Consider the following 15,241-nt stretch of genomic DNA (forward strand, 5'->3'; position numbering starts at 1 on the left):
CTCCAAAGAAAATATTAAATGCTGTCAGTTATAGAGGATGTGGAAAAGTAATAGCACTAGGATCACTACTACTACTTTAACTGTTGTATTAGAAAACGCTGACAATATATGCACCTGTACACAATAAATTGAGTTTAAGCTAATTCATAAAATAAGCTTTTAAGTATTATTCTTAAATCGAAGAAAGACTTCCAGTAACGTAATAATTATAAACCTGCATCTTTGATGCAGGTACACATCAATGTAACAGTTCTATCAAAAGGTATTAACTACTGGATTAAACAAAAGAGCAGCTCGAACTCCTCCTAATCAATCAGCCGCGGAGTGACAGCAGAGGGATGTGCTCGCTGCTGACACAACTGCCTGCTGCCAGCGAGGACAGGCTGGGAACCATCCCCAGGCGGGAGGGGACAGGAAGGAGACAAACTGCCTCTTTCAGCAGCGGTGCCAGCTTACATCAGCGTAAAACATCCAGAGAGGTATTAAATAGAGTCCCTTTCCTTCTCAAAGGATGCAATCTCAGCTTCATTTCTGAATGCCTGCTCTTGCGTAGACTACAGAGCAAGTATTCGCAAACTCCCCGTCACCTCCATGGACATATCTGAAAGAATAAACTGATATCTGCTCCATCAACTGCAATTTAATTTAGATCAAACAGCTAACGCTCGAATGGCAAAGAACGTAAAAGATACCACTATTTTCTCTGCTCTGTAAAGGTCTTTGAATTCGGAATACTGTCATTTTACTGAAAAAAAACCCCAAACTTCAGGAAAAGAACTTGGGACTCAGGATATTCCAAATTCATGAAAAGTCCTTTCAGCTCAGGGACATTCCAAAATTCACATGCAGCTCAGCAAAACACAGCAAAACGAAAGAATTAATATAGTTATATTAGCCCTAGAAAGCAACATGCGTTCTTTCTGTTTGCGTCACACATGCATGCAATCTTAACTGTTGAGGATAAGACTTTGAGCAAAACAATGGACTTCAAATGCCATTTTTAAGCAACAATTACGCTTATTTGGACCCCAAGCTATTACTCTCCCCCTCACCCCTTGAATAGCGGTTCCTGAATTTCCCGCTTCTCTGCACTTGCTTGTGCCACAGCCCCAGAAGCCACTCGTCCCCAGAGGTGAGACACAGTATTTGGGGTAATAGTGTTCCTCTACCTTCAGCATTTGCTGTGCCCTTCGCAACGATTAGCAGCAGCAGCAGCATTTGTGCTGAAGGTAACAAACTAGACATCACATCAACAGGAAGCCATTGATACAAAGAGGTATGCGTAAATCAGTGGCTATTATCAGAAAATTATATAATCCTACACCTGATTTATGTTTTCCATTACTTCAGCTACAGTTTTTTTCTGTAATATGTATTGGATCTCATCTAAACACGTTGGATCTTGAGCTATTAGTGGCAATGAGTACTGGCACTAAAAAGAAATGAGTATTTGTTTTATAAGCCGCCAGGGTGTCCTAAATTCATTCATCTTTTGGAGTTAACCTTTCATATCATCTAATAGATTTATTTTTTCCTCAAAGGCAGTATGTTATTTTTAGGGGCAAATGTACAATCATAAAGTATCTTCACTACCTGAAGAAGCTCTTACTATACAGTACCGTGACAGCAGTGAAAGCAGGTAAAGGCTTTGAAATCAAACTTGGCAATTAGTATTTTTTTTATATTTAATCAACATTTATGACCAAACCCAAAGCTGCATCAATGGACAAGCAGCTCTGCTCCTAAATTATAAATGAAACAAAACCACCATGAAATTTACAGGAAGACAAATAGAAAAAATGTGAGAAGCTAAGTTACAGTTCTCTTGCAGAAACCTCTCCCAATTTCTTTATTTTTGTTTCTTTCTATTCCTTCTATTTTAAGAAATCTTTATGTGTAAAACACTGTATGATAACTTCCTTTAAACAGTAAAACTTCAGGAAACAGACAAATTTCTAAACAGAGAACACATTTCTCCGAAGGCTATGAATCACTATTAGCTCAGAACTAAAATGCAACGAATATAAGGAATTATGTGAGTAGTTTCCAAAGATAAAATTTATATTTATTTCCCCCTTTTTCATTTCAACATTCACAAAAAACATATGACAAAATTACTCAGAGAGAAAAGTCAAGCACTCAAGAAAATGAGAATAAACAGTAATTGCAATTAGCCCTGGCTCCTGTACACATGCTTTACGATAATTTTTAATTGCATGACCACAAGCAGAACCTCTCTTTATTTTGACCAATTAATGAACAACCATTCATATTTTCATTATCGTTTGTGGCTCAATGTATGGTTCTTAGGACTTAGCTTACTAAAAATTATTCAAACCTTAATACGAAGGCAGATGTTCCCCATTCCCTAATGATTTCTACATAATATTCAGTATCCAAGTGCTTCAAACCTACCACATTTTTGTGAAAATACATGCAAGACTAGAGATAATATCATCTTGGGTTTACAGAGAGATTTAAGTATAAAAACGTACACTAATTTTGTGTGATGAGCTTGTGATATCACCTATAATATCGACATGGAAGGTCACAACCCTCTCTAAGGGAGCATTGCATTTTCTTCATTGTAAGAGTGGCTCTCCCTCCTTCTGGAAGTCTTTGGCACACTCACGATTCACTGGAGAATAGGTGAAACATAGGAGGAGGGAAGGGGGTTTACAGCCTCATGACCATACGGTAAGTGATCACAAAATTAAACATCTCATCATAACTCTTAGAGAAAAGCAGACTAAACTGAGAACACCGGCATTTCCCTGGTTCTTGAATGCTTGCCTGTGCGACCCTACTTATACTTTTAGGACAATTTTTATTTAACAATTATCTCTACAGTATACCCACAACCATGTGGCAGAAAGCTGAAAAAAGAAAGAAGCAGCAGGTCTTTAAAAATCTTGTTAAATGTTTTAATTTTGCCTTAATACCTTATGTAAAATTAAGTGTCTATCCATTTGCTAGACTTACCACTGAGTTTTTAAATTAAGATGCATTTTATTCCTGTTTACTTAGAAGGACACAATAACCAACCATTACCTCCTGCCCAGCCAAATGCAACAAGGCAGAGAGTAATCAGATTTGGCAGGCCAAGTGCTGGCTGTCCACTGCTCAGCTACAGCGTTCTCTGTCACTCCAGCCACAAGGGTTTCAGAGTGCCTGTGCATTCGCTAGTTCTCGTAACACCGATTTTCTAACCCTCCCACCCACGAAACTTTGTTATCCACTCCCCTTAGAAAACATATATTGTATTATATAGAGATATTAAAGTCACAAGAATTATTAATAATTATAATGATTATGCGTTAATTACCTTTTCCTCTCTATGTGTTAAAGATAGAAACAACAGAAAGTAACGTAAATCAGGATAAGACTGAAGGACACTTCTTGATACAACATGGACAACAGTGCTATACAGGCTGCCAAAAGGACAGATGTTCTTTGCTTTTCTATTAAAAAAAATATCTGTCTTCTATAAAATGAAATCCAACAAACTGTCTTTTTAGTTCCAATAAATACCCACTAGGGATGATCAGTCTTTTTACTTCTAAACTCCACACATGAACACAAGCTTGCTCACTCACTCCAAAAAGACAGATTGTCAGTTTCCCCTACCACTTTTTCTCCCCTCTTCTCTCATTTTCTGTTCTTCAAAAACAAAACAAAACCAAAACAAAACAAACTGCCACGTTTCCTCAAAATACATCTTTGGAAGACTAAAAGCAAACCACGCTACCATTTGCCTCTATTCCAAATGCAATTCTGTCATACCTGGAACAACCCAGGTGAGTCTCCCCAGTTACAGATGAAGGAACTCTCAAACTCCTGTTTGGATTTTTGGGTTAAAACCTTCTTTCCCTGGTCTAATGTAATTAAGTGTCCGGTATGTTTACAGTAGAAAAGAAATAGTTAGAAAGCATCTGCAGGTCAGCCACTGGTTTCCCCTCAGTAAATTCTATTCTGTTTCTTTGCTGGTTGTCTGTTCACAGCTAGTCTTAAATTAATACTCAATAAAATCAAATTCCTAAGTTTTAATATTGCATATGTACTTTACATGTATACCGTAAGACTGTTTTCAGCATGCAGTATACTGGATATTGTTCTAAAAGGAAAGAGCTCTTTGTTAACTACAAACTAGCTAATACTTCAAAAACTCAAAATTCATCTCAACCCCCACCCCTCTCCACCCCCCTCCCCCCCAATTTGGTATGAATTTCAGCATCAAGAAGGCAGCTCTCTCTTCTATTTACCGACATAAAAGAGCATACTATTACCTCCCATATCAATAACTAAATAACATTCTCCTACAAAGCAAGAAAGTATAAAAACACCCTGCACATAGTTTGTCACAGTAGGACTTGCCAAGGACACCAGAAGGTGACTTACATTTAATTCTGTCTTTATTTTTAAAATCTATTAAAATCTATCCATCTCCATGGCAACTCAAAACATATATTCCTCCCATACAGTCTGATTAATATTTTGTAGTTTTTGTTTTATAGTCAAACTTTTGTTCATTTGTTTGAAAATACGTAAGAACTGTCTAGTTGATCCTAGTAATCTTAAATGGTATTATAAATCTGTATGTGGAAGTAAATGAAAGGTGAAATGTACTGCCTATATTGCTCCGTGTCATATTGTTCTTTAAAGCCAATAAAACTAGCCATAAGTTCTGTGCTCTTCAAAGGAAAGTAATTTTCAAACCAATTATTGTAATTTTTCAAATTTTAATGATATAAGGCTTGGTTACAAACCAGTCTTATTTTACTCTCTGACCTGGTTTCAGCTGGGACAGAGTCAATTTTCTTACTAGTAGCTGCTGTGTTTTGGGTTTAGCCTGAGAACAATGCTGATAATGCATATTGCTGTAGTTGCTGCAAGGTGATGTTTTCAGGTGACTTTTTCAGCTTTCCCTAACACCTGAGAAGCATAGACAGAACAAGCTGGGCAATGGAATATTCCATACCATAAGCATCACGCTCAGTATATAATGGGGGGTTGGCCAGGTGGCAGGGACCCACAATCACCACTCAGGACAGGCTGGGCAACCGATCATCCGGTGGTGAGAGTGACTTGTGTTGTATTATTTTATTTTGTCTATTGTTTTACCATTATTATTATTATTATTGTTGTTGTTATTTTCCTTTTCTGTTATTGTTCTATTAAACTGTTTTTATCTCAACCCATGAGGTTTTTTTTTTTTCCCCTCCTTTTCTTCCTCTTCTCCCTACCCTAGTGGGGCAAGGGGGAGTGAGCGAGCGGGTGCTTGGTCCTAGTTGCTGGCTGGGGTTAAATCACAACACTCTTCTAAAAACTTATGCCTTCTTCTAATTCCTTAAAGCTCCACAGACTTCCACAAATCACTATGAGAGACTGACTGCATTAAATCTCTTAAAAATAGGGAAAGGAAAAATAATAATTATGGGCATCCTTTTTAATCTTAAAATATGAAGCACTTAAACTTCAGCAGGTTAGTGCTAACAGGGAGATGTACTGAAATGGATTGCATTTTATGGCAGTGACCTAATAAATATTGTGTGGATTCTACAGGAGGACTGTTCTACCAAAGAAAAAAGGTAGAGCTCATGACATCCACTAAAGACCTCCAAGAAGCCATAGCTAATAAGTTTATGTAAATGCAGGTCTCAATTTAAGAAAGCACGAGAAGGACTTTTACTCAACTCTCTACAGACAACATCTATAAGCAGCCTAAAAGCCTATGATTTTAGGTGCAAAAACTTCTAACTGCCTAAGGTAATGGCATACCTTAGTGGACATAAATCACACTGTGACACTTTTATATTGCGGTCTTTATTCTGGTCCCCACTATTCAAGACAGATGCAGACAGACTGGAGTGGGTCCAGATGAGGGCCAGGAAGATGAACAAAGGCATGGCAAACCTGCCCTATGAGGAAAGATAAAAGGAGTCTGGTCTTTTCTCCCTGGAGAAGGCGGCTCAGGGGGGACCTCATCACAGTATTCTAGTATTTAAAGGGCAGCTGCAAAGAGGATGGAGGCTCTCTCTTTGTAAGGAGCCACATGGAGAAGACAAGGGGCAAAAGGTATAAGTTGCACAAGGAGAGGTTTCATCTCAACATAAGAAAGAACATTTTTTTACAGTAAGAACAACCTCCCCCGAGATGTGGTAAGTTCCCCATTGCTGGATGTTTTCAAGATGCGACTGGAAAGGGTGCTGGATAATCTCATCTATGGATAATCTCAACCTTTTTCACAAAAGGTTGGACCACACAGTCTTTCCAGGTCCCTTCCAACCTGGGCTATTCTATCATTTATATCCAGCTTCCCCTTCCACTACTGAACATACCAAGTTATAAAAATATCCACCTTACACATACAACACTGAACTGTTCATCATTCTGCATTCTCCAAATCATTCTGCACATACCCTTCACAACCCAATCAAGAAAAATGTTCAAGTATTTTCTAGTAATCAAATGACAAATATGCTAAAACCCTCTGATTAGGTTGCTAAGCAATCAGATCCCAGCAGACTGTTCCCTTTGAGGAACTGAAGGACTAGATGCTACTAAAAGTGGAAATATTTACTCTCAGTTTCCCTTAAATTCCGTGTAGCACTTAACATGATTATCAGCTCCCTCAAATTCATATCTGAATTCCTGGCCACTCCATGAAGATCCTCCCTTCATTCCAAATATATAAAGATATAAAAATATCCATAACACTGCCAAACATTCGAACATAGGACTAGGGATAATAAAATGATAATTTTGAGTGTCTCTGTTAGTGTCAACAGGGGCCAGACAAGCTCTTAAAATTCTTTTTAGATGTCTCTTTCACAATGCCTAAGGGAATTTCCTATTTGCAGTTAACCTTGAAAATGACTCAGAAAAAGGAAAGAGGACCGCATATACGTGCAATACCATCTCTGTACACGTGTCTCAGTACAAATACCTCATCTTTCCAGGAGTTTGTTTGGACAGAACTATAAGTGTGTAGGAAATACGCTCCATCTTGACTTGAAGGAATTCTGTTCCTTCAAGTGACACCTTCTGAAGTAGACATCTGATGCAGCATGTCTGTTTTAGATCATACCACACTTTTTTCTGTCTACGTATTTTAGAAAAATGCATCAGTAGTTCCATGTTTTATCAGATATGAAGCAAAAGGCATCTGACTAAATAAAAATGTCTCATAAAATACTCTACTACAAGAGTAAATTACACTAGTGATTCAGTGAATGTTTTGGTTTTGTTTTGAATGATGAGTTTTGAACTAATGCTTCAGTTTTAGGGACACCCTGAAATACCCAAATCAGATAGCTTCAGTTGCACCAAGTCCTTTTACCCACTCTCTTTCCCTTGATAGGATCCAAAGAAAATTTAAAAGGAGCCAGTAGGAAACTTGTTTCAGACTCAGCTGGCAAAAATTCCCTCTATTCCCAACAGCATTGTGTTTTACTCCTAAAACTAAAAGAGAAGTTACTCCACACCCCCCCGCCCCCGGCTCTCCTTCTGCATAAAAGTAGCAAATTACCTTTATTGATCTGACCAAATTCTAAATTGGGCAATTATGTTTGGTCTCTCTACAGTCATCTGCTATTTCAACAGAAATAGTCCTCACATCACATCTTAAACTCTGAGGAATTTTTTTTACTGTTAAAATAGCTACTATGCTCCAACTGTGAGGTTTCAGTGATCTCTTTAGCTGACTTAACAACTCACAGGAGTCTTGTTTGACCTAATTAACTAAAGCTCACAGAGAACTTGCAGATCCTTTATTTAGAAGTAGTACAAAAATAACAAATCTTATCAACACATACAGGGTAAGAAAGTTATCTTCCTTCTTGGTATTATTTTGCTGCCTCAATGGAAGTCATACACTGGTCTGGGCAACTACATGAGAGCCACACGCACGTTTCACATAACAAATGCAATTTTGCACCTTTATCCATCTCTTTGCCTACAGAATTTTCCCCAAGGTTTGTTCTTGGTTTTCTGCTCTCTTCTTTGTCCCTTTGGAGTAGGCACAAGAACAAATTCAGATTCCCATTTTTTTTTTTAATTTCTCCACTCCATATTAAGTACAATACTGGGGAAGGGAATCACTGGTATCTTTTGTTTACAAGCCTTTGTAATACTGATAAAAGGATAAGTAAAACATTCTTTTAAATTTCTTAGGCTTCCCACAAAACGAAATAGGTATCTTGTCCAAATTATCTAAAGAACAATACGGAGTATTTGAGCCATAACACAAGATAGAGGGTCCATACGCACAGTGACAATATACGTACATGTGTGTATATGTGTTTACATACACTCACGCATACGCACTATATTATACAGGTATATGCACATACACATCTGGACAGCTGTGCTTATCAGAACATCCACCCACATTACCAGCAGCTCAGTATACAGTGTTTACACAGTACAGATTTTAAACACACACTTCCTATGAACTCTCTCCCAAGGATTTCGTACAATGGCAGTGAAAGTAGGAAAATCCAAAACAAGTAGGTTAAATAGAACGGTGACCTTTTTTGACAGAAAGTAGTTACTAAATCTTACTGTTTCTGTGCTCATCTGAGAAGCCTGGATACAGACAGATCAGAAAGCAAAGAAATGCTTTTTTGTTTTCCAGAGTTATGATGCTGTATCTATCTGCACACACACTACATATTCAAATAGGGGAAAAAATGTGCTCTTTTCGTAGAATAGTTTGCATTGGAAGGGACCTTTAAGGCCATTTACTCCAATGCCCCTGCAATGAGCAGGGACATCTTCAACTAGATCAGGTTGCTCAGAGCCCCATCCAGCCTGGCCTTGAATGTCTCCAGGGATGGGGCATCAACCACCTCTCTGGGCAGCCTGGGCCAGTGTCTCACCACCCTCAGCATGACAAAGTGTTTTCCTTATATCTAGTCTGAATCTTCCCTCTTTTAGTTTAAAACCATTATCCCTTGTCCTATTGCAATAGGCCCTACTAAAAAGTCTGTCCCCAGAACCATAAAAGTCAGGTCAACTTTAGTCCTTTAAAAATACTAAATATTTAAGTCCTATTAATGATTACTCAGTAATAAAAAAGGTGATTTTCAAATAGGCATAGAATTAACTAGGTTATCATTACTGCTTCAAAACCCACACAACATAAATAACAAATTCTGATAGCTTCCATACCAGTATTATTTATTTCCCTTTCCAATTTGAGAGAAACCTTCTGCATTTTGAAAAAAAATCTTATTGTTTTGTTAGCATTTAAAATTATAATATCAGAATCCAACTACCCAGAGCATAACATGATACTACAGTAAAGCAGAGAACACACCATACATCTTTCTGTTTCAAATTCATTTTAGGCACAGCTCTTCCTTTAAGAGCTCATTGCACACAACTGCCTTTTCCTCCACAGTCTCAGCTTCTAGTTCTACTAAGACTATCACTTTTCTTTCACCTTGATAGCAAAAATTACAAGAGTATCACAGCCCTGTGTAGTATAGTGAACTCAGGCCAACCTTTCCAATACATATTTCACAGACCTACAAATTAAAATTACTGCACAATTGTTATAACTCAAACCTATTCAAGGTTCCTCACGCACAGTTTCTCCCTGGTAATAGCATGGACTCTCCATGGTCAGAGAGAACCAAGAAAGATCGCCAATATTTCACGCAGACTAGTTTTCTACAATTGTCTCTCTCAAAGCTGTGCTTCACTTTGCCCTTCCACTTCGCACTGTTGTTCTCCTCGCTACGATTTTTCTTCATCTGAGCTATTTTATCTTGGAACAACATAGCATCCCTCTTCAGGCAGTGTTTCAATTGCTCCAGGCTTCCTGGGTATTAAATCCCAGTTCCTACTGTTTAACCAAAAGGCAAGTAGAAACCTTACAATGTATCTCAACAATATTACTACAGCAACTTCTTGGACCTTTTAATGGAAATAAACTCGGCCTTTCAAGCCATAATCCAAGTAAGAAGTTTGCCAAAAAGCATGAGATGAACATTTCAGCCTATTCAGAGATACTAAGGGAGGCTGTAGATTTTGTTTAGCATTTGTCTTACAGTGCAATACTACTAAATAATGAAGTACCTACTGTTACCATTTATAGGTACTACTGAAAACATCCGTGGTAACAACTAGCATCTGAACTTCCACTACAGTAAGAAACTCTTCTACACAGCTGACTAGGCACAGTAGCATGATAAATAACATTAATTAACTTTCTTAGATGATTCATATACAGTTTGGGAATAATAAAAAATTTCTGATGGCGCTGATCCAACAAGAAGCAAGTATTTCCATGTAGTCTCTTACTATACTTCAAGATATGACCTTACAGCACAGCTTCCAGCCTCAATACCAATTATAAAATCCTAATCCCAGCTCTGCCACATCCATTTGTGCACCTCTATACACTTTCTCAAGCTTCAGATTTACAGTTTCTAAATGGGACAAATTTATGTTACCCGCCTAAAAACGTCGTAGATTGTTCTTCCATGTCAGGAGACCTCTGGTACTCTATCAGTAGTCTTGAGCATAGGGAAACACTGAAGGTGGTCAAACACCGACAGCTTTGTCCAGCGAAGTTGTGGAGTCTCCATTCACAACAAACTCAAAACCTGACTGGATGCAGTGCTAGACAACTTACTCTAGCTGACCCTACTTCAGAAGGCAGTTGAACCAGATGATCCCAAGAGGTCCCTTCCAACCTAAACAATTCTCTAATTGTTTCTACATTAGAAAATACTAAGGTTTGGTTTGAGTTCTTTTGTTTTGTTCTGTGGTGGAGGCTTGGGGGGCTTGTTGATGTTTTGTTTGTGGTTTTTAATAATTTCTGGAGAAACCCACCACAAAACAATTTATTTTCTACTCTGAAGCTCTGCCAATTTCTTCCTGTCATGGAACAGATGTCTCCTTCCAAAGTTCTATGAAAACGGTAAATCCTTTCCTCTGTTATTTAAGAATACAATAATGTTGCATGCAACATTATAATAAGCATAATGAGCTAGAATAGAAAGCAGTCCCAGAAAGAACATCACTACGTGAAAGTTTATAGCTAGAGCTTTCTCTCTCCCTCCCCCTCAAGGAACTAGTCTTAACAATAAAAAAGTAGTAGATTAGTAGAAAGGAAGTGTAACTCATTTGTAGGTAAAATGATTCCCGTTTCTCCAATTCAATACCATTGTCAGTAATACTGTTGCTTTCTTCATCTGACTCTGGGGAGAGAGCAAATCTTACAGGAAGAAAACAGCAAAGATTGCTTTATTCCCATACACCACAGAAGTAAGTATTTGAAATGGAAAAAGAAGGAGTACAAGGTGCAAGAGTGGTCTAAAAAAAAAAAAAAAAGTGTATACACCATGTGCCATGCCCTTTCCTCCCACCCCCAATTAGACTCGATACTAGTTTCCAAGAATATTTCTTCAGAGGCATACGATCACTATAGAAGAAGTGGGAGCAACAAAAGTGAAATGAATTTCATAATTGCTTTTTGAAGGGAGTAGGGAACATGGCTGCTTATGACAGAGATACACTAGACATTTAATTGTATATTTTCTGGTTTTATTTGCTAAATATTGAACTACTGTCACATCAGGTTTAAATAAGGAAACAAAGCTGCTGCAGCTCTATGTAGAGGTATTTCTCTAAAGCAAGAAAATAAAGGAAATTCATGCTTCTACCATCTACAGTTCTTGATCCTAATCCTACAGTTATGGTTTGTAATTACTAAGCCAAAAACCTAAAAGGAGGGGGGAAAAAGAAAAAAAAACAACCCAGGAAAAAATACTTTCAAACATGCAAGTTTTTTTTACTTGCTGTTCCATGGGATTTGGTCATTAAAGAATAAGAGAAGAACAAAGATGAAAGCAGAGGTAGGTGACATTATGTGGCAGCAACTGAAAATGATATAAAATAGATGAGTATAAAACTCAATACACTTATCTTGAGTCTTTATTTTTAATAGATGAAGGAACAATTGTATAAGGTCCTCTGTTTGAGTTCTTCGGCTTTCAAACTCTAGATGCTAGAACAAATACTCAAGACTGTGTTGAATAATTCTTTGAAGTCTTTATGAGACTTACAGAAATCTTCCATTTTATGTTACTAAGCACGTATACTATGTCTTACATATTTAAGAACACTTTAAAATTGGGGGTTTTTAAACAATGAACTTTCAGACCTGAAGGCAGCATTGCAAAACTGCTGAAATTTTTAATACAGCCCATGTGAACCTCACATGATCAGCAATTCGGCAGTTCTCAACCCCCCCACCCCCCTCCCGATCAAATTAATCTATCAATTCTTATACTCATTATGATTTTTTCCTAATGGACTGAAATGCAGGCAGCATTATCTCCCAAGATATTTGAGAAATAAAGTACAATGAGAAGAGTTCTGTTCTTACCACATACAGCTGTTTCCAGAGTACAGCCCATTCCTGCAGTGTTGCTGTGACTTCGGTCACAACAGAATCTTCAAGGGGAACAACTGTTTCATATTGCCTATACAAGAAGAGGGGAAAAAAAAATTAGGAAAGGTACCCTGGAAAATGTAGAAAAAGAAATAAATGTCAACATAGTAATTTGTACAGTGCTAGAACTTGAATTTTTTTTAATTTGTTGAACATAAGCAAAAATATCTTAAGAGCAACATTTCAACCACTGTAACACTGAAGCAACTCCAGAGTCATACCAACTGTTCCTCCATTACATTACAAGAATCAGCTTATGTGAAACATTTTCTAGTTACCTGTTAAAAATATATAATTTCATTCTAATCAAGGCCAATGAAAGCACTTTTCATGATTATAGCATGCTAAATTAACTTGCATGCAAAGAAGAGTCCTTTACAGTTTGCGTCTCTTCTCTCTAAGCTAGTCCAACCCTCTTTCCCCTCCAATTAACATGTTAGCCAATATAATTAAGTACCTGAAATATCTACCATCTAGTAACCTCTCCCACCCAGAAGATTTTTTTCAATATTGGATATGAAACTCAAGTGAGCTATCCTCTAATGAAAAGAATGGGACCTGTCCCTTTGTGGTCAAGATCCTCCATACCCATCAGAGGGGAAGCATAGCGCGCTCTTCTTTTAACACACCGAAATGCAAGAATGTGGTAACTAACATATGTATTGTAATAGCATTATATTTACTGAGCCATTAGAGCCTTGACTTGCCCTTTACATTGAATGCTAGTACTGAAAAAAATGTCAGGCGTTGTAAAAATAAGATCTATTTCAAGCTTCTGCCCTTTCAGGATTTTTTTTCAAAGAGAGAGAGAATCAAAAAAAGGAAAAAAATCAACATCAAAACACCCTATTCCTGAAACACACCCTGTTGGCACAATTTTCCATAGATCCTAAAGTAGTAGTACTAAAAAAAAAAAAACGGCTCAAGAGGTGGTTTGGGACAAGTGGTGTCAAGTGAGAGACAGCCTCTGCGGCACACCCAACAGCCATGAGGGACACCAGCCCCTTCCCCTCCAGCAGTACAGCTGTGCGTACAGCTACTTTCAAACTCTCCTGCGGGGAAGCTACAAACTCCCCATTCCATAACCAGTTGAGGGTATTTCTTCTGTCTTTTCTGCAGAGTCAAATGAGTGCTAACAAGTAAATATGTGAACAATGAGATGTAATTAATTCTGAAAAGTTTTGTTTTGTTTGTTTTAAGAAGTTTATCGTTAGAAAAGCCACAGACTTTCACAGCAATATTTCCCTTTTGAAAATTCCTACTAGAAATAATTGTGCCAAATTAGCTGAAGCCAAAAGTAATAAGCAATGGGGGAGAGGATGACGAAGTTACACCACTGTATGTCTCTCTGTGTTCTTGGAGCAGAAAACTTATCAAACAAAAGCTTCAACTCCTTATTTCCAAGCTACCAAAAACTCATATTCACATCAATAACGTAAGTAAATCTTATCTTGAGATACGAAAACATACATATATTAGAAACATCACTATCTTAAAAACCTGGCATAGTCACGTTAGGCATGTATTCAACCCACTAAAGCTGCGACTGGGAAAGCTCCGATTCACATACCAGGAGACTAAACCAGGTCATGATTTTTTTCTATTATTATGCCAGTGACCTCATCATTACCACATTTTGTTGTGAGAAACAAACACTGTCAGATACCTGGCATCTGAGATTGTGCTCTATTCTACTCCTGCAATGTTTTTGTTTGGTTTTGGTTTGGTTATTTTTTTGTGGGTTGTTTGGTTGGTTTTTTTTTCAATTTTGGCCGCAGTAAATTTCAATTTATGCTTTAACAAATCACCACAGAGTATACTTGTGATCTGAAGTGTGACACTAAGAACATGACAAAAATTCCAACAACCTATTCTTTAGCTCATATTCAAAGATCATTTCAATGGTTAAACAAAATAAGACATTTTGGAAGATCAGCCTTCAACAGTATGGGGGGATTTAATGAGAATGCACATCAGGAACACGTTTAACCATGTAAATATAATGCTTTGCACTCCTGCACTTCCTCCATTATACCCACATACTAATGACATTACATTGGGTCTATGACTCAAATATAAGAACATTATAAACCATGCTCTATTATTTCACAAGTGTTACTGGCACTTTGAATACATATGATATATAATACAGAGGCACAATTTCTGTTGCCATAACATTAAATAACCACGATCTCTGCTTCAGAATTGTATTACGTTCTGTTCTATCTGTCGGTATACCAGTCTCTGATACTTATTCTAAAAAAATATATCACCTTTCCTAATAAGTATCTAAATATCCTGAACTGGTTGCCCTTTACAAATTTTGAAATAACATCAAGTACTAATTAACTACAGATTACAGGAAACTGGTCTTCCCCCTAAGGACAGTAGACATTAGAAGTAGTCATTCTATGCAATATACATCATTTTATATACACCCAAAAGTTACGAAGCATCAGTATTACAGTTGCCCTTACAATCTTTACGCAGTCCCTTTGGGGATAAACATACAATTAAGGCTATCAGAACTCACATTTTTCTACAGGTACTTCACTGAATGCCATTTAGTATGTTTTATCTTCCACATTTAATTTGCTACCTTGGGTCACTGTCTGAAACACTGCACTTATAAATCTCCCCACAGTGACCTTAATCTAAAAAATGCAGGTAAGAGCAGCAGTGAAGACACAGCATATTGATTTCAGGAGTCTCGGTTAATCTCAGGGGAAACACTGCAGGTTACAGAGCCTACACACAGTAAAATCTCTGCCGTTA

General features: G+C 37.5%; 1 protein-coding gene across 1 annotated transcript in view; it reads right to left on the reverse strand.

Annotated features, from left to right (window-relative positions):
* Positions 1 to 15,241, reverse strand: part of DOCK3 (dedicator of cytokinesis 3) — a 221,486-nt gene that overhangs the window by 171,913 nt on the left and 34,332 nt on the right. The window contains exon 5 of the mRNA XM_063348169.1: positions 12,401 to 12,497. Coding sequence (XP_063204239.1) covers positions 12,401 to 12,497 — 97 coding nt within the window. The remainder of the gene's footprint in view (positions 1 to 12,400; positions 12,498 to 15,241) is intronic.

This window comes from Chroicocephalus ridibundus, chromosome 10 (assembly GCF_963924245.1).
Source record: "Chroicocephalus ridibundus chromosome 10, bChrRid1.1, whole genome shotgun sequence".
Taxonomy (NCBI): domain Eukaryota; kingdom Metazoa; phylum Chordata; class Aves; order Charadriiformes; family Laridae; genus Chroicocephalus; species Chroicocephalus ridibundus.